Source organism: Coccinella septempunctata, chromosome 5 (genome assembly GCF_907165205.1).
Source record: "Coccinella septempunctata chromosome 5, icCocSept1.1, whole genome shotgun sequence".
Lineage (NCBI taxonomy): Eukaryota > Metazoa > Arthropoda > Insecta > Coleoptera > Coccinellidae > Coccinella > Coccinella septempunctata.
Window position 1 is genome coordinate 33682980 of NC_058193.1, and position 20312 is coordinate 33703291.

The 20312-nt window shown below is 35.7% G+C and overlaps 1 protein-coding gene across 1 annotated transcript in view; it reads right to left on the reverse strand.

Moving 5' to 3' along the window:
• The window catches only part of LOC123314539, a 74107-nt gene that overhangs the window by 16369 nt on the left and 37426 nt on the right, over positions 1–20312 (reverse strand). The window contains exons 4-5 of the mRNA XM_044899878.1: positions 10852–10947; positions 8995–9081 (exon numbers count right to left, since the gene is read on the reverse strand). Of these exons, the coding sequence (XP_044755813.1) occupies positions 8995–9081; positions 10852–10947 (183 nt within the window). The remainder of the gene's footprint in view (positions 1–8994; positions 9082–10851; positions 10948–20312) is intronic.

Here is a 20312-nt window from a genome sequence, read left to right on the forward strand (position 1 = left end):
TGATAGTGATGACCTTTATGTAAATTTTACAGTTTTCTTTCTAGATGAATAAATGATCTCACAGAAGTTATCGATTCATGCTTCAATGTTCTGATTCACCAATCTCGCCCACAAAATCATCGCGAAGAACGAATAGGAAGTTGCACAGAAGCTCCCATTCATTGCTATATCTTTCAGTATCTTTCAAGTTTCAATTTCTCCACAGGTGAACTGTGCATTACGATTTTCATAATGGCATCTTTGTTCCCGTCAAATTGCATAACCGTACTTTCTTGCGGCAAGGTTAAAAGGCCATTGTTGCTATTATCTTGATAGTTTGGGATTCGCTAATTTTCGTTTGTTCGATATTAGGCAATTTGTTGCATAGTCTTCGAGGAAAATTAATGGGAAGTACTGATTTATGAACTGGAGTTTTGGGGAGTTGGAAACTACATTGAAAAAATTCGCATTTTATTTTTTCTGCAAGGGTTCAATGGAATCTTAACCCTATACAGGGTGAGTATTCGACTCGTACAAAATTTTAACAGTAGATTCTTGAGGTCAAAAGAAACACTTTTTGCCTTTACCATTTTTTCCGAATCGGCTCGGTTTAAAAGATACAGGCTGTTGAAAAACCGTTAAAAATTTTTATTTTTAGTTCTATCTCAAAAACGGTTTTATCGAATGAAATGAATTTCGGAATATAGTTTTCCATTTATTTGATGAATCTTTTTCGAACACAAGATATCACCCATGTCTTCCAGTTTTCCCATTATGACCATAAAGTATCATAAAAATACGAAAATTCAAAGAACCCAACCCTTGAAACTAAGTTGGTCGCTATCTAATGAACATTTGAACGTTTTGTAAAATAAAAGTGTTCTTCATGTTTTCTCGTAAAATGCGCTGTTTTACAATAATTGGATCTTCAAAAATTAAAAAGTACATATCTGTGAAATTTGAAAAATCGGGTACTTTGGCTGAGTACAACTCTGTTCAAAAGACCCATAGATATGTAGTGTCACAGATTTAGCTAGTTATTCTGAAGGCAATTTTGTTTTTTCAGGAGTGGCACAGCTCATTATGAAAAGTTAAAATGGCTATATGTTTTTATCAGGCCGAATCGGAAAAAATGGCATAAGAAAAAAGTGTTTCTTTTCACTGCAAGGATCTACTGTTAAAATATTTGTACGAGTCAAAGACTCGCCCTGTATTTTCGAGTTTTCCTGGGAGTAAGGAGAAGAAATGCTCAATTTTTTTATTCTTGACTATCATTCGAAATACTGTTATATTTCTTTTTATTGGATACCATAAATGGTGGACTAGGTTTTGTCATTCTTCAATTTTCACACACCCCTTTACACTGATTTCTAATTCGATTAAAAATCGTTCATTATAGAGAGAGGGAGATAATAATAAAAAATCACCCTGTCAGGCCCGTATTTGAGGGGCTGCAGCTGCATTTTTCTTCGAAGGTAACCCATAATTGCTTTAGCTTGTTGCTTTTATCGTTTTTGGATGTTTTTTACTTGAATTTTCTTTACTTTGTCCTTGAATTTTTGCGTTTTCTCCATGAGTTTTTGTAGTTTTTGTTGTTTTTCAGCTTCACTTATGTGATTTTTATACTCCTGAAGATGAGGTGAATTAGCTCGAAACATGTAGAGTTACAAATTAAAATCGCAAAAGTACTTACATCTGAATAGTGTTTTGATTTATCATGATTCATCATAGAAAAATGCTACAAAGGTTTCCCCTATTTTTTTACTCGAACTGTACGGTCTCAATTTCTGACCACCTTATTGGCAGTTTACGCCGACTCTAGGCTTCAGGAAACACCTAGACGACCGACCAGACCAGCGACCTCAACCCAGTCTCGTTACCTTTTTTACTCTTCTGTATCTTCAAGGAAGTCCACAGGTAGTTCTTGCCCTTCAACACTTCCGTATCGCCGGTGAAAATATCTAGATCACTGCTGAACTTGTTCTTCTTCCCCTTGACCCCCATATTATTGTTGTTAACGTCAACCACACTTGCACTGAAGAACGAGGAGAACCTCCGAAGCGGTCCCATAGGTCTGTATGGGCGGCACTTTTGTGTTTTTATCAGCCTCGGGCCGCTGATACCGCGTATACCTGCATCAGACGAGTTCGCGCGTATGCTAGACTGGAGGAGACTGCCCGCTTGGAAGCCCCGCTTTTCTCGGCAACCCGGTGACTGCCTCACTGCGGTCTTGAGTGCTCCTCACTCGGACTTTCTTCGAGGAAAGGTTTCGGAGGCGATGTTTCGGAAGTGGTCGAAAGGATTGAGAAGTTGTTGATGAATTGTCGTAGTTTTATGGGTTTCGTTCAACTAGGCATTCGTTTTTTCCGAGAATGTTCGCAAAATTGCTGCTGTATCTGTAGAATTTCCGTCTTTTTCTATTTTCTGATGGTACGATCCTCACGAAATTTTTCACAAGTCTGTGTTTCGCTACTTCACAAGTACTTGGAGAGTCTCAATTGAATTGGTTCGATACTTTCCCAAATATTGAGAAAATCAAACGCCCTTCACTTCTGAACCATCAAGTAGGATTTTTCCGAATGAAAAACTAATGAAGATCTTTTTCTAGAATCGAATTGATCACGAAAGTTCCATCAATGAGTCAAACCATTCGTTTTGGGCCATTTTCGGACCAAAATTCAAAATTACACAGATTTGGACAGAATTATAATGCTCTTGTTCCTAGAAATACGAGAATGTATTGATATCTATTTAGCCTAGACCAGTTCAATGCATAAAAAAATATTGCGTTACCATAACAACGAACAATAACTCATTAGAAGTGTCAGTGTGAAGTTTGAGGTCAAAAAAGTAAACCAGAGTTACGCAATAAATTGAAAGAAAGAAGATGTCCACCGAAATTGTGAAAATCGAAGCCATCATCAAGTACCTGTATTTAAAAGGGTTAAGAAGTAAGCAGATTTACGCAGATATGCTTAATATCCTTGGTGATCAATGTCCTTCGTATGCGACCGTGAAAAATTGAACTGCAAGCTTCAGAAGAGGTAAATTTTCCATTGAAGATGATGACCGATCGAGAAGGCCAGTTTCTGTGTCAGTCCCCGAAAATATCGATGCAGTTCATGACATGATTTTATCAGACCGTCGAATTGGGCTAAGACTGATATGTGAAGCACTGAATATTTCATACGAACGCGTTCATCATATAGTTCACGTCAATTTGGACATGAGAAAAATTGCAGCAAAATGAATCCCCAAATGTTTAAATGTTGACCAAAAGCGTTCAAGGGTAGAAGCATCGCGTTCGATCTGTGCTCGATTTGAAAACGATGTAGACTTCTCAAACCGAATTGTTACTATGGATGAAACTTGAGTACATTTCTACGATCCAGAAACAAAGCAACAATCGATGGAATGGCGACACTCTGGTTCTCCAAGACCTAAGAAGTTTCGTGTCCAAAAATCTGCCGAAAAAGTTCTTGCTTCAGTTTTTTGGGATTGCCATCGAGTCACCATGATAGATTTTTTGGATAAGGGTAGGACAATAACCGGAGATTACTATTCGACATTACTGACCACTCTACGGGAAAAACTTGAACAGAAAAGACGCGGCAAGCTGTCCAAATGTGTTTTGTTTTTGCAGGACAACGCCCCTGCACACAAATCTCATGTTGCCATGCAATATATTCGTGATTTAGGGTTTGAATTACTAGAACACCCCCTTTATTCACCAGATTTGGCTCCACCCGACTATCATCTCTGTCCTCAACTTAAAAATAGTTTAAAAGGTCGTAAATTTTCTTCCAACGAGGAGGTAATGAAAGCTGTGGAGGTCTGGTTTGCAGAGCAAGAAGAAACATTTTTTTTGAAAGGTCTAGAGACGTTGCAGGTTCGCTGTAATAAATGTATCCAATTAAGAGGAGAATATGTTGAGTGATAAGATATTTTGACATTGAAATTTTGTTTGTAGCGTTTTTTCTTGAAATTCCTGGTAATCATGAGGATTCAAGTAGTTTTCTACGTGTAGGAAGCGCTATAACAATCTCAGCATTCACCAACGTTGAATATTGCATGAATTGTTGGCACCTGAATCGAAAGATACGCATTATACTTTCTACAATACTTCAAGAAGATAATGTACTCGACTCAAACTGCTTTTTGTTCATCTCATTAGCGGAATAATTTATTATCTGATTGCATGGTGCTTGACCACTTAACGGCATATCTGGTTAGCTGGTCAACAGAACATTGTTCTAACCAAAAAAGAAAGAACAGTAAAATGTCCCGAAAACTACCGATGCTCTTCACTTTACCCGCAATGCATAAAAATGACAGAATTAATAACTGAAAAATCGGAGAGTGTAATGTTATTCTCGTTTTTCGCATCTTTAATCTCTAAGTTGAAGACTTTTCATTATTCAATCTCTTAACACTTCACTCATGAAGAGATGAGTTTTCGTGGGCGTCTGTGAAAAACTATTTACCGTGAGGAAAAATAAGTTTAAACTTTGTGTATCTTGCTTTGCTGGTCAAACCAACCACGCGTAATTTTGCCCCAAATACTTCTCGGGTATTGCTCAAAAAATCTCGCAAGAAATACTTGGTACACTGCGTAGCTATTCACAAATAAATCTGAATATTCGAGCAGCCATTGAACGATCAAGAAAGGTATCATTACGTCGAAATTTCGGGTAATATTTTCTTCGTAATAACGCACCAACTTTTTTACATAACCGGTCCATAAAAATCAACAACCGTACGAAAAAGAGTTCAACCTCCGTAGGTCCCAATTTCAACGATAAACGACTAATGAATAAACATACAGATCGCTTAGAACAAACAGCATCTGACCATATGCGTTATAAAACGTTACAACAAAATGATCTTTATGCAAATTTCCACTTTTACTTTCTTAAGAACCTGATCTACTCTTTCTTGAGTTAATCTATGAATGGATATGCCATATGATATGGGGCTTGTAAAAGGACATGGAACTTTCTTTGGATTCCAATTTCAGAATCTGATGTAGGGAAAGTTGAAGGTAATCGAGGAGGTTTTTCCATTTAGGTACGTTTAGGAGGATTTGTGCAACTATTGAAAACCTTGCAAGTTTACACATTTCTGTAATAATAAGTGCCATTAAATTGAGAACACCCACTAAAAGATGGAACTTTTTCGTAAGGATCAAGGACCCGTTAGACAAGCTATAGCTATGCACTGAAAACTATTCATTCACAACCTGTACATTGCCAGCGTTTCAAGAATACGAGGATGTATTGATATTGATATTGCTTTATACCCTTGGTGATCAATGTCCTTCTTATATGCGACCGTGAAAAATTGGACTGCAAGCTTCAAAATAGGTAAATTTTCCATTGAAGATGATGACCGATCGGGAAGGCCAGTTTCTGTGTCAGTCTCCGTAAATATCGATGCAGTTCATGACATGGTTTTATCAGACCGTCGAATTGGGCTAAAACGGATATGTGAAGCACTGAATATTTCATACGAACGCGTTCATCATATAGTTCACGTCAATTTGGACATGAGAAAAATTGCTGCAAAATGGATCCTCAAATGTTTGAATGTTGACCGAAAGCGTGCAAGGGTAGAAGCATCGCGTTCGATCTGTGCTCGATTTGAAAACGATGTAGACTTCTTAAACCGAATTGTTACTATGGATGAGACTTGGGTACATTTCTACGATCCAGAAACAAAGCAACAATCGATGGAATGGCGACACTCTGGTTCTACAAGACCTAATAAGTTTCGTGTCCAAAAATCTACTGGAAAAGTTCTTGCTTCAGTTTTTTGGGATTGCCATGGAGTAATCATGATTGATTTTTTAGATAAGGGTAGAACAATAACCAGACATTACTATTCGACATTACGGACCACTCTACGAGAAAATATTAAAGAGAAAAGACGCGGAAAGCTATCCAAAGGTGTTTTGTTTTGGCAGGACAACGCCCCTGCACACAAACCTCATGTTGCCATGCAAAACATTCGTGATTTAGGGTTTGAATTACTAGAAAACCCCCCTTATTCACCAGATTTGGCTCGATCCGACTATCATCTCTTTCCCCAACTGAAAAAATGTTTGAAAGGTCGTGAATTTTCTTCCAACGAGGAGGTAATGAAAGCATTGGAGGTCTGGTTTGCAGAGCAAGAAGAAACATTTTTTTTGAAAGGTCTAGAGACGTTGCAGGTTCGCTGTAATAAATGTATCCAATTAAGAGGAGAATATATTGAGTAATAAGATATTTTGACATTGAAATTTTGTTTGGTTCTATAGTAAGCTGAGAATATTTCAATATATCCTCGTATCTAATCTATTCCTCAAATTTCAATCTTTAAGCTCACTCGGTTGCAGGGAAATTGTAGGTGGACTTTTATCAAGTTTCACTCGATATTTTCGTTATAAATTTAGTCAATTAATTCCCAGTAAGAGCCTGGAGATCGAATACAGTTTTGTATCGAACATTTCAGAAGAACTCATAGTTTTTCCTTGTGCTTCAATTCAAAACATAAATATTGGCTCTTCCCGAAGAAACATCTGAAATCGCGTGTCTCCAACGATCTAAAAACGAAACCAATCCAAACTTTCCTCGCTATCAGATCGTTCTTCACCTCCGTGATTTCGACCAATCTAAACGTGAAAGCAGCAATTAGAAGAACAGATAACGAAAACCATAACGTCATACCGATCATGAATCGAAGCAGCGCCTAATTAGCGGTGCCATAATTAATTACTCGGCGATAAAAGCACTCGCAACTTCACAGAGACATCACTTTTTGCGATGGTACAGGAGGAAATGGAATTAATGAAACCGTAGATTGTTTGTACCGGAGGTGAACGGAAGAAAAGGCAAGAAAGGCAATTCCGAGATGGAATAACAATGATGACATTTTATTCTCGCAAGTCGTTTCTACGTATTCATCAAGTGATAATTTGGCATCATGAAGAGTAATTTGAGAAGAGTTAGCAGTAATGATGTTGAGAAAAATCCACACGAAGGAAAAGTTGTGTACGACAGGTTTTTGCTACGCTATGTGGTGAATGCAAATCCGCGTAAGATTTCTTCCAGTTGTGTGGGTGAAAGAGTCCACGATTTTGACTGAGTTTCTATATGAATTCCCGAAGAGTTCCATCAAATTGCTAGAGTTATAAAATCTAAAGTTCTTTTGAATAGAGTGAGCAAATTAAAGGCCAGTAAGTTGCTCAACAATTGATAGGAATTATGTTCAAATCCTTGTTTTTTCGTGGCTTTTGGTAAGTTATCTCCCAAAGGAAAATCCATGCATAAGGTGGATACAAGCAGTGTATTAATAATTGTTAATCAATCTATTCAACGTTCGGATGCTTTCATTGAAAAAGAATACCCAGGCGTTGATCCTGTACGGTGTTAGAAGTTTTTAAATTCATTTCACCCTCTTTTTTGGTATTGATGAATAAGGACTGAAATATTTAACGTGTGATGCACGATCTACACGAAGTCTGTGATTAAAGGATTGTTGATATTTCATATTTTCGTCCTAGATTCAAGAAAAGCATCCATTCTACGACGTTCAATCGAAAATATCTTCATCGTTTGTCTGAATTTCAACGGTTTTATTAAATCACCAAAGAAACTACTTCAAGCTTCAAGGAATTGATACTTTTACAGTTTCTGAGTAAAATCTCGTATCGCACTCAATTCATCGTGAATACAAATGGTGAAAACGTGCGAACTTTTCGATAAGAAGCCTTGGGAGAAAATACTGAATGGGAAGAAAGAAAAAGGAAACGTAATAAGAGACGATGCCTTTTCTTATTCAATAGGCCAATCCATAACAGTCATGGACCAAGTTGATTGTTCCCAAATATACGTAATACGTTCGCACGTATAGGTTGCATAGGATTTTACGCAATTGGATCAGAATATGCCCATTACGAGGATATATTGAAAAATTCTTAGCCTACTATAGAACCAAACAAAATTTCAATGTCAAAATATTTTCTTACTCAACATATTCTCCTCTTAATTGGATACATTTATTACAGCGAACCTGCAACGTCTCTAGACCTTTCAAAAAAAATGTTTCTTCTTGTTCTGCAAACCAGACCTCCACAGCTTTTATTACCTCCTCGTTGGAACGACCTTTTGAACTTTTTTTCAGGTGAGGAGAGAGATGATTGTCGGATGGAGCCAACTCTGGTGAATAAGGGGGATAATTCTAGTAATTCAAACCCTAAACCACGAATTTCTTGCATGGCAATATGAGATTTGTGTGCAGGGGCGTTGTCCTGCAAAAACAAAACACCTTTGAATAGTTTTCCGCGTCTTTTCTCTTAAATTTTTTCCCGTAGAGTAGTCAGTAATGTCGAATAGTAATCTCCGGTTATTGTTCTACCCTTACCCAAAAAAACAATCATGATTACTCCATGGCAATCCCAAAAAAACTGTAGCCATTCTTTCCCACCCATTAGACTACAATAAGTTTCATTTGACGAGAATAACTTTCTATTAAAAAATATCCGCAAGTTAAGACCTTGTATACAGAATGAAAAATTAAATTCAATAAAACATATATAAAACGTAATAAAATAAGTATCCTACATACCGAAGGTCCCTTGTAAATGAATTGTTAAAAAAACGAGTATCCAGCGGTATTGTTCATAACATTCCACAATCATAAATTCTGATCGTTAATTGCATATTCTAACGAATGAATAAATTTCGCACCAACATAATGGTCTGTAGTAATTATTTTTTCATATTTTAGAAAAGTCCATTCATATTTTTACGCTTCTGGCAACTTTCGCTCTGCTCTTATCAATATTCAGCATAAATTAATCCAGCTAATTTATACTAAATTGTTTGTGTTGTATACATTTAAATTTGATATGAAAGTGAAATGATTTTCACGTGCAAATCTATTGGTTTATTTTGTGGAAATACTTGCTACAGTAATAAATGCGGTATATTATTCATTGTTGATGTTTTTTCGAAGTTTAGCTTGATGTGTACTCACCTTTACTAACTGTTGACTTCTTCTCCTTGACGGAGAAAATTTTTCTGACTGTTTTATTCTCAGGTGTAGATACAGGACGTCTCTTAGCTGTAAAAAAATTGTTATTGAGAATTCTATCACGAGAACAGCTTTCATAATAAAATGATCAAATAAATCAATTTCACAAGTATTCAACTTATAATTCAACTGGACCAATGAGGTAACAAAGCTTGTAACAAACTTCATCCAAATATCTTTAGCAGTTTTTGAAAATAAGCTAGACACTTCTCAGAGTTAACTAGGTATCTATCTGGTATAGACTGTAAGTCTGGTTATATGATATTTTACTGGGATTAATTTTGCCATGAATTTGTTTCAATTTTCCACGACTTTCATTCATCAACGTCATTATGCTATGAATATGGGCAGATCAAGTAGATTCTTTATTCCACAATTCAATAAAACATAGCTACATTACTCAAAATATTAATTCGGAAGAAAAAAGTTGTATCTTCCGAAGTTTGAGAGGATAATGACTGAAATTATTCAAGAAATTCTCAATAATTGATGAAAAAATCGACCACCATTTAGAGACGCGGTAGATAGTGCGCCAAAGCATAGGCAACTTTAAATACAGCTCAATCTAACGGTACAGCGCTTCCACCATTCTTAGGAGAAGTAATAAGATCCCCAGTATTCCTTCGATTCAATATATGCATCCAACTTGGGACGTACGGGCAAATCTGATAATGCTGTCGCAGGAATTTATTAGCTCGGATTACAGCTCTGAAAGAACTTCCCGTTCTTTGTGCTCTATTGAGAATAGCAAATCCTGATAGGTCGCACTCGATCTGGGTTTCTCACGAGTCATTCCACCTGTTCTTCATCGAACCTGTTTAAGAGCACGAGCAGAGTCGAAATGGAATTGTACTGTTGATTTTTTTATATGCCTCCGTGAAGTAGGTGAGTATGGCTTCTTCAGCAGTTGCCAAAATGGAGTAAAGGTATAGGAAATTCCAGAAATGTACGAGGTCTTGTTTAATGAACTTATTATGCCTTGAAACTTATGGATATGCAGAAATGAAGTGTATCTTCTCCTCATTCTTTCTAAATGAAGGTAGCAGAATTAAATTATGAAATTCCAACCGAAACCTTGACCCCTGATAAGACCCCCACAATATTTTTACGCATAACCATCGTTATGAATGCTTCAGTCATGAACTTCATCTGATACCGCCTGTAATTAGATAGGATATTATCTCCCCTTATTCTCATCGTGTGGCTACACTGTATGAAGTCTTGCCGAGGTTTACTGTACGAGGTCAGCGAGTGCAAAATGCCGCTTATTCTCATTCATTATTTATTTTACTACATTCTCCTGGCTGGAAACTGTTCCGTCAGCTGATCGTAAACGACTTTTTACAACATCTTGTAAAATTCGAGATCTCGAACTGTTTGTCTATGCAGCTCGTGTATCTGCCAGACAGGATATGGATGGGATGAGAGATGTGGGATGGGACGGAGAAATTGCAGGCTCTATGGATATGGAAGAGAGACAGACACGTCGAAGATCAAACATTCCAAGAACATGAGAGGAAAATATAGTGGTAGCGTAGCTTTGCTGCACTTCCTGTGGCTCGTTTTTGTTGTTCGTTATCAGGAGTTTGGTTTGTACTAATTTCTAATGATTCTGAAAAACAAACCGACTTTTCTCGAAGCAACAATCTGAACCCTACAGAGTTTGGTCATTTTCTAACTTTGGTCTTGATGAAAGACTCCAACAGATTCTCAGTGTGAATGACTGGTGTTTTACAGACAATTCCTAAACGTTAGTTGATGCTTCTTGCAAATGACAGGTATTATAGTTAAGTCACTTACCATCAGTAACAGTTGTTTGTTGTGGTGGCTTTGGAGATAACTTGGCAGCTGTAAGCACTTGTGTAACTTGTTGTACATCTTTCTTCTTGATAGAACCTGAAGATGAAATAGAGATTAGTTGAAGAGTTGAGTTTGATTTTTAATTCATCTTATCCAGCAAAACATCAACCTGTACATTCGCTATCGAAATTGGCATGTCACATGGTGTGAACTACAAATTATAATATTTATGCCAAATTTCAGTTGAAAATCTTGTGAACTGTATATACTATAAGAAAAAAAACTTTAAAAAAATCTAACTTTCACACCTAGTATCTGGTAAACCCCATGTTTATGAGATTTCTCTTTAATTACTCGAAGAATCTCGTCTTTTCGTTTGTACTTCCATTTTAGGAACATCCTGTACAGTGTAGTTCTTGCTTTTTCTATAGGGGAATTCCCTGTATACTCCAATCGCATTGATTTTAGCAGTCGGTTGGCCATGAAATAATCTTCTCAAGTTTTTGTAACTAGAACGGAGTAAGGTTGGCACTCATGAAATGTCGTTTATGTCATAACGCCGTTGCCACAACTAATATCATTTTTTATTACGAAAATGCCGAAAGTGATTGAAAAAAGGGACAGGGTTTCAGGAAGTGTTATTCAGAATTCAGGTCCGCTCATTCAAATAGTTATACCCTGATATTCTAAAATCCACAATACGTCAGACGGTAGCCTTCTATTGGGAGACCCAAAAAAGTGGTTGCATTTGAGAATTTTATGTTTGATTGAATTAATGGGAGAAGTTTACTACAGGATTTTCGATGAATGTCATTGTAGAATAAGTTTCCGAAAATTGATTTTTCTATTTTTCATTTGACTTGTCCTATACATTGTAAATGTCTTAAGGTACCAATAAATACCTAATAATTATTATTATTATATCAATGTTTTAAGATGAACAGCCACAAATACGCGCCAGTTGTCTTGTGTATTGTTTATTCATGTGAAATTTTTGTTCAAACGTGAAGTTTATCTTGACTTGAGAATTCCTTTAATTCCTTTTACTTATATTGATGCGAGATGATTTTTGTTGAAGAATTTAACATTCTTGTAATTATCTGTTAATTCATTCGGGAGATACCCAACCACTGCATCATATGCATTTCATCTTCGGGTTAATATTTTAGAAATCTAAACTGATACGTTACATTCAAAATTTAGCCAAAGAAGATAGCGAACATCAACTTTCCTCAAGCTAGTGCATATTATGATATTATACTGATCTCTTGTATTTTTCATGCGAATAACTGGATTGCTTTCAATCAGTTCGTGTAAACTTCAATTATGTTCGTCACACAGATTCGACATTGTGATAAAATACGTAATAACAGAAACTTTTACGTAGAACGGGCAACATAGCGTTGATTTAAAACACAAAAATGTTTTGACAAGCGTCATAACCCCACATTTTCGTACTATTCAGAGTGAAATGTGTCAAAATTCCATGGCCAACCGAGTGCTAAAATAAAAGTGAATGGAGTATAGTTTGAAATATTCAATACCCATCCTTACCCTTCTTGAAACTTCTGTATTTCTCGTTCTTAGGCGACCTCTCGATCCTCTCCGAAGAACTACGTCTCAGTTTGTCTTTGGATGGAGATTGCCCCATGTTTTCGTGAAAATTCTCTTTAATTCATCCCAGGTTACGTTTCAACCTGTTTTTTCCGATTCGTACGCCATGTTTTCGTCAAAGAACACTATCACGAAGATTCTGAAATGAGAATTTCACATTTCCTTGCCGCCAACTTATGGAATTTCCCAACATGAGATTGTTCACAGTGTAGATGAAAATTGTATCAGGTTTGCTTTTACACCGGTAACTATAGACGGAGCTGAATAAGTTTAGTTTATGGAAATTATCCTTCAATTTGATTCAACTTTTAATTAATGAGGATAATTTGTCAGTTCCGATGGACTCTTATAAATAAATTCTTAAGTGAGTCTTGGAACGCTGGCCAAGGTTCGCCTTTGAATGCAGTTTCACGATCAATAGGATGTAGATGTACGAAATTAGCAGATTTTTTGCTTGAGAGAGATTTTTCCAATTACTTCTCAAGGTTTCCGGATTTACGGTTCAAAAATTCAACCAAATATGAGCGAAATCCAATGATTTCTTCCATGATATATCGAAGAGGATAGTGAGAGAGGCATTCTGAATGCTTCTAAGATGCCAATGTTGAAATGTCACAGCCGAGTTTTCATCTTTCATCGATTGACCTCTCTATTATGTTGTAAGATTCTGAATGGGAGTCTGCGAGCTGCATCGAGATCGATTGTCCCAAATACCGTCTTATACGAGAGAGTTCTCGTCTAGCAGATGGGAATATAGACCAAATAAGTCCCTTCTTTCCACTGTGATAAAATGAAGAAATATTGAAAAAGGCAAAGTCATATTTCAATTCTGTTTGACGAAAAAAGTTTTTCTTTCAATATATCAAAAAAAAACTCCTAGAATGTGAAAATTATTCGATATAGATACATACTACCATATTGTGGGGATAGTAGGAAATTTCAATGTGAAACAGTAAAAACTGGAATATTTTGAAAAGTTTTAAAATAATGAATATTTTTTGTGAAATTGAAACCGATTTGCTTTTATTAATTTAGTATAAATTAATTCTACATTAATAATGTTGCTCACAATTTTACTAGCACATAAGGTAAAGAATACCTTAATGCTAGATTTATTCTGATTATACAGGGTGAGTAATCGACACGTACAAATATCCTAACAGTAGATTCTTGAAAAGAAACACTCTTTTCCTACACCATTAGATACTTTTCAATTTTTGTACTTTGTAATTTTTGAATATCAAATTACTCGTAAACGGCGCATTTTACGAGAAAATATGAAGAATACTTTTATTTTACAAAACGTTCAAATATTCATTAAATAGCGTCCAACTTGATTTCAAGATTTGGGTTCTTTGAATTCTTGGTCATTTTATGGTACGTAATGGTCATAATGAGAAAACGGGAAGACGTGGATGATCTCTTGTGTTCGAAAAAAATTCATCAAATAAATGAACAACTACATTTCGAAATTCATTTTATTCGATAAAACCGTTTTTGAGATGAAAATAAAAATAACATTTTTTTATGGTTTTTCAAGGACCTGTATCTTTTAAATCGAGCCGGTTCGGAAAAAATGGTAAAAAAAAAAGTGTTTCTTTTGACCTTAAGAATATAGTGTTGAAATTTTTGTACAAGTCAAAGACTCATCCTGTATAGGCACCTGAAAAGCAACTGTCAATGTTTTCCTTGAAAAACCAGTAAACTGGCAGACATGAAATTTAGCAGGTATTCTATAGGAACAAGAAGACGATAAAGAAACAAAATTGGTGGAGTTTCTCTATAAATGCCAGCCCAAAATTGGTTTCGCAAGAACCTTTTCTCCTTTTTCATATATATCATTGAAAAAATTATTCATTTTGAAGGAATAAGGTCTCCAATAGTCTTTTCTATTGGAAGTTTCCTCATAATCCACTGATTTCTCACTCTACATTTCCCAATACAACCGGAATATTACCTACGCTCGGAAAAGAAACAAATGTTGACGCAATTAACAATAATAATTAAACTGCATTGTTTTGTTTCCTACGTTGATCAATACCGTCTAACATAACAACTTATTCAATTCTGTATTCCTGTTTTCCATTATAAATCATGATCACAACGATCTATCTCAACCTCATATCCCGCTGTTTTGTAATATTCAAATCATAAAATAGCGGATTATTCCATAACAACGGTAATATTTATCTATAACAAGGTGTAGGTGTTGAACCACTCATGGTTATTGGACTCATGCGGGTTGATGTGATAGTGGCTTGATTTGTTACCATCTACAACACGAAAGATTGTAAAATTAGATAGTTAGATGCGTTTCCCATTCTTGGCACGTGTAGGAAAACCTTGTTCTTTCTGTTGTCTTCAACTTCGAATGAATTCAGTGAATCAAAGACGGTTTTTTCGTTATGAATATAAACAAATTTCAAAAACTACTTGGGATAGATTTCTGCAGTGAAAATAGCCACAAATGTATCATTTTAGCGATTCATCTTCGAAGAGTTTAGCAGCAAAGATGACCAAATGATGGCAGTACAGTTATCGTTTAGTACTCCATTCTTGAGTCAAATTTAATAGGGCTACCTTCAGTAGTGGATGGCAAATAGGCGGAGCTTCAACAATTTTTGGTATTGGTTATGTTTTTGCTAGATTTCAAATGCCAATTCCTGGAAACCGTGTACCAAAACTAGCCGAAAACATTGATACCCATATTCTCTCTTGGAACAGTGCCCATACCAATGGCCATACCGATAATGCAATGCAATGAACATAACGGTAACGTCACCTGAATGGATCGCCTTCTAAATTTCTTCTTGATCGCAGGTAGAAGGAAACCTGAAACCTGCACAAACAGTATTTGGTCGGTAAATCCTGTAACATTACGCCTCGGTTTACATTTAACGGAACCATCTCTAATCCATGCAAATTGACGCTTAAGACGTCATTAAATCGTTTCATGGCTCATAATGAGACGACAAAATCATTGGGATTATGAGAGTTACTTAGCGCGGTTTATTACGGTTGATTTCGAATTGTAAATTGGATGGATTTATCTTTTGACCATTTATAACTGGGAAGGAATTTTTCACAGAAATTCGTTATTTCCTTGTCTTCAAATCAACTCGCGGAGATTTAGGAGGAATTTCAACAAACGATCAGTGATTTGGAACTGAGAAATTGCTGAAGAATTTCCTGATATGTTCCACAGAGTGTTAAGAAATTGTATTACAAATACATGTTTGTTTTCACCCTGTATAACTGAGCTATCAACATTTTTGGAAAACTTTTCTGGAGTTTGTTTCAATACCAAAGAAATCATCTACAATCTGTCATACAAACAATTTGAATCAATCAAAAGTTACGAATGTTCTTGGACAACAAACTTCAGCAAAATTTTAGGCGGACGAGATTTTTGGTGAGATGTATTGATATCTAGTTAGCCTAGACCAGTTCCATACATAAAAAAAATATTGCGTTACCATAGCAACGAACAATAACTCATTAGAAGTGTCAGTGTGAATTTTGAGGTCAAAAAATTGAACCAGAGTTACGCAATAAATTAAAAGAAAGAAGATATCCACCGAAACTGTGAAAATCGAAAAATTGGAGTATCGAGCCATCATCAAGAACCTGTATTTAAAAGGGTTAAGAGGTAAGCAGATTTACGAAGATATGCTTAATACTCTTGGTGATCAATGTCTTCCTATGCGACCGAGAAAAATTGGACAGCAAGCTTTAAAAGAGGTAAATTTTCCATTGTAGATGATAACCGATCGGGAAGGCCAGTTTCTGTGTCAGTCCCCGAAAATATCGATGCAGTTCATGACATGATTTTATCATACCGTCGAATTGGGCTAAATCGGATATCCGAAGCACTGAATATTTCATACGAACGCGTTCATCATATAGTTCACGTCAATTTGGACATGAGAAAAATTGCTGCAAAATGGATCCCCAAATGTTTGAATGTTGACCATAAGCGTGCAAGGGTAGAAGCATCGCGTTCGATCTGTGCTCGATTTGAAAACGATGTAGACTTCTCAAACTGAATTGTTACTATGGATGAGACTTGGGTACATTTCTACGATCCAGAAACAAAGCAACAATCGATGGAATGGCGACACTCTGGTTCTCAAAGACCTAAGAAGTTTCGTGTCCAAAAATCTGCTGGAAAAGTTCTTGCTTCAGTTTTTTGGGATTGCCATGGAGTAATCATGTTTGATTTTTTGGATAAGGGTAGAACAATAACCGGAGATTACTATTCGATATTACTGATCACAATTAAAGAGAAAAGACGCGGAGAGCTATCCAAAGGTGTTTTGTTTTTGCAGGACAACGCCCCTGCACACAAATCTCATGTTGCCATGCAAAAAATTCGTAATTTGAATTACTAGAACACTCCCAGGTTTGACTACATCCGACTATAATCTCTTTCCTCAACTAAAAAAAAATTTTAAGGTCGTAAATTGGCCTCCAACGAGGAGGTAATAAAAACTGTGGAGGTCTGGTTTGCAGAGCAAGAAGAAACATTTTTTTTTTGAAAGGTCTAGAGACGTTGCAGGTTCGCTGTAATAAATGTATCCAATTAAGAGGAGAATATGTTGAGTAATAAAATATTTTGACATTGAAATTCTGTTTGGTTCTATAGTAGGCTAAGAATTTTTCAATATATCCTCGTAGTTTGATGAGGGGAAAATGAATTCTTTGGTTGTCCATTGGAGAAACTGTTCGATGAAAACTGACTCACACTTAAACAGCGTCTAGTTTCTACGAATTGTGGTTTCATCAGGAAAATGTTATCTAAATTGTATCATAAACAACATTGCCGAAGAATTCGAATCTTAATCTTTCAAGAATGGGTGTGGAAATCAACCGTTAGATACCTGACAAAATGGAATGTTCGATTTTTATTAGCATATTATTTATTGGTTCCTAATATGGAACTATGGAACGAAAACCTCGTTTGTGAAGTGTTGAACGAAGAATGAAATAGTATTGAAAACTCTCCCATAAAAATACGTATCGTTATTCACATTTAAGTTTCGATTTTTTATTCTCAACGAGTACGAAGATTCATAAAGAAGCTCCAACACCAGATAGACTCTTGCTGCCATTTACAGAAAGGTTTTTCAGTATTACATCCCACAAAACAATAAGAAAAGTTAATTTAAATAGTACTAATACTTGAAAGATCGTTAGGCAGTATCAATTTTTCCAAATTTCCTTTGGAACCTCTGATTTTGAGAGTACATGACCTATGGATTCTAGATTATCCATATGTCAACCTCGAATCCTCTGAGAAGTGAGAATACATTGTGGAACAAGCACAAAGTGATTGGGGAATCCTCATCTTTTATGCGAGTTATTTCTGGATGCAATGTAAAGACGGAGAGATCGTGTAGTGTCATTACCATAAATCGGACACCATTGCTAATAGCTGCCTTTGTTAGGTATATTTTCATCCTTGACGTTTGCTAAAAAAGAAGATGACGAAGGCCTTCTACCATCGATAATACTTAATAAATGGTTGATAGCGATCGTTTTATTGTCCAATTCAGGTTAACGACTGATTGAGTTGGGAAATATTTCTTGAAATGCAACCAGCATTCAAGCGACGTAAGAAGTAGGAGTTGATTTATCAAAAAGCTACCCATATGTCCCTTATATTACTCTTTACAATTAGTTTTCACAAATCCCGGAAAAATATAGTCTTTTCACCCCATAAATCTCAAAGGGGGTTTATTTTTTATTATTCTGGAAGAATCTCACACAGATTTTCATTTTAATAATTAATAATTAGTAATAGTTAACATAAATATAGAATGTTATCTCATAATTTCCTCATAATAATTACTTCATCATTTAATGAGATGCTCTCAGGTGTTTTTATATCTGAATCGAGTTGTTTATGGCAAGTAAAACGCATAATTTTCTTTAAAAAAAATTAAATATAGGAGCTTTTATCTAACATTTCGATGTTATTCATTCTGAGCACACGTGTTGAGTGTTTTAATAGAATACAGAATGTTATATCTTCTGCTAGCCTGAGTTGGTATATTTAGTGACTCTGGTTTCATTGGCCCATTACTGCCTAGTGAATTTACTAAAAATTCATTCATTTATTCTGAAAACAGCTACACAATTAAACCTTCCAGGTTTTAGTTGGCATATCCTAATATACACAGGATGTAAATGAATAGTTGTGAAAAAAATTAGGTGTAATTCCTTGTCAAAGGATAGAGTGGATCTTCCATGAAAAATTTTTGAGCAGCCCCTAATTTTTGTACCTGAAAAGAACTTTTTAATTTTTTCTAGGAAACCAGAAACTAAAAAATTGCTTTTCAAGAGAGCTGTCTCCAATGGGGGCTGCTCAGAAAAAAAATTATATGAATTACTACTGTTTTTTGACGAAGAATCGCCCCTCAAATGTTTTTTCAACTATGTATTCATTCACACCATGTATCCTTGCTTATTCTCTGCTGAATACTATCCTCAAATCGTGAGTTGAATTGAGTATAAATAAATTTCAAACCAATCTCATAAATGCAGACGTCGTTAAAGCCGATATTTGGTATTGTTCGAAATTTGTCCTTCATTGAAAAGAGAACATTTACGATCGTACAAAGCCATAAAAGTGGGCGTTTCGAAGTATTCAAATAAAAATCTACGGTAGTATCGTATTACTTTCTTCAATAAACGTCTCAAAAAGGAAAAACAATGAAAAGAACAAGTTTCTTCTGTAATGAATCGATAGCAGGAGTAATTTGTCCTAAGTAAAAACGACTAGTTTCGTGTGTAGGTACTTTTCATTTTACGACCCATAGATATCAGATATCTACCTCGATGACAAGTTGAAATTGTGTTATCTCAAAGACTCCTAAAGATTAGGCTCACACTCAAATGAGAGTTCAGAGAAAATGAAATAAATTGACTGAAAGTGCTTTCTTTCCAACAGATAATTTTTTCTGTTCACTAAGCTTTTATTCAATTTGATAAAGGTTGCAAGTTTAACACCCAAGTTCATTTCCAGAGTGAGCTAAAGTTTCTCTCTAATTTGTATGAATGTATTCGGTTCAATATTAAGCGAAGAATCTTTGTAACCGATGGTAATGTTGAGAAAACTGACCTTCACAATAAAAACCGTGATAAAAACATTTGATTCACATCGTTCGTCAAGTTTAATTTTTGATAATTTTTAATTTTTCGACTGCTTAACCATGCAGAATATGCAAAATTTGTTTTTCATCTAGGGGATATTCTTTGGGTTCATTCTGAGAATTTTTCTCTTGTCATACGATCCCAAACAAATTTTACACCTGCCTTAGTACAGCCCTTCCCAACTATTTACTGAGTTTTAGTTAAATTGGGTCGAAATTTTTCTCAGTCTACCCATTTTTCAACCCTTCTAAGGTTTTCTTGGGGAGGGTGGAACCCCTGACCTTGCACTTGCGCCTGGGAACTTCCAACTGACTCATCGTTTCGCTCCAGTGAATATACACACAGTCAGCTGGCAATTATACACATATATTGATCTAAACTTAAACGTGGTCGGAGAATTGGCAACAATCCAGCTACAGTCTTTCAGCATATTTATCAAAGTGAATTGAGTTTCATAAGAAAACCCGGAAAAAAGCACATATTTATTTATGACGCAAATAGGACGTTCCTCTTGCAATAGAGGTTTCCCCAACTCGTTTTCTACTACTAGGGATGTCCAAAAAGCGACGGATAAGAACAAAGATTTTCAGTGATCAGTTCAAGTACCAACCTTTGAGTAATATACGACCTCGAATTAGTCGAAAAAATGACCCGGGTTGATATCGTTCGAGAAATAAAAAAATTTTGATTTA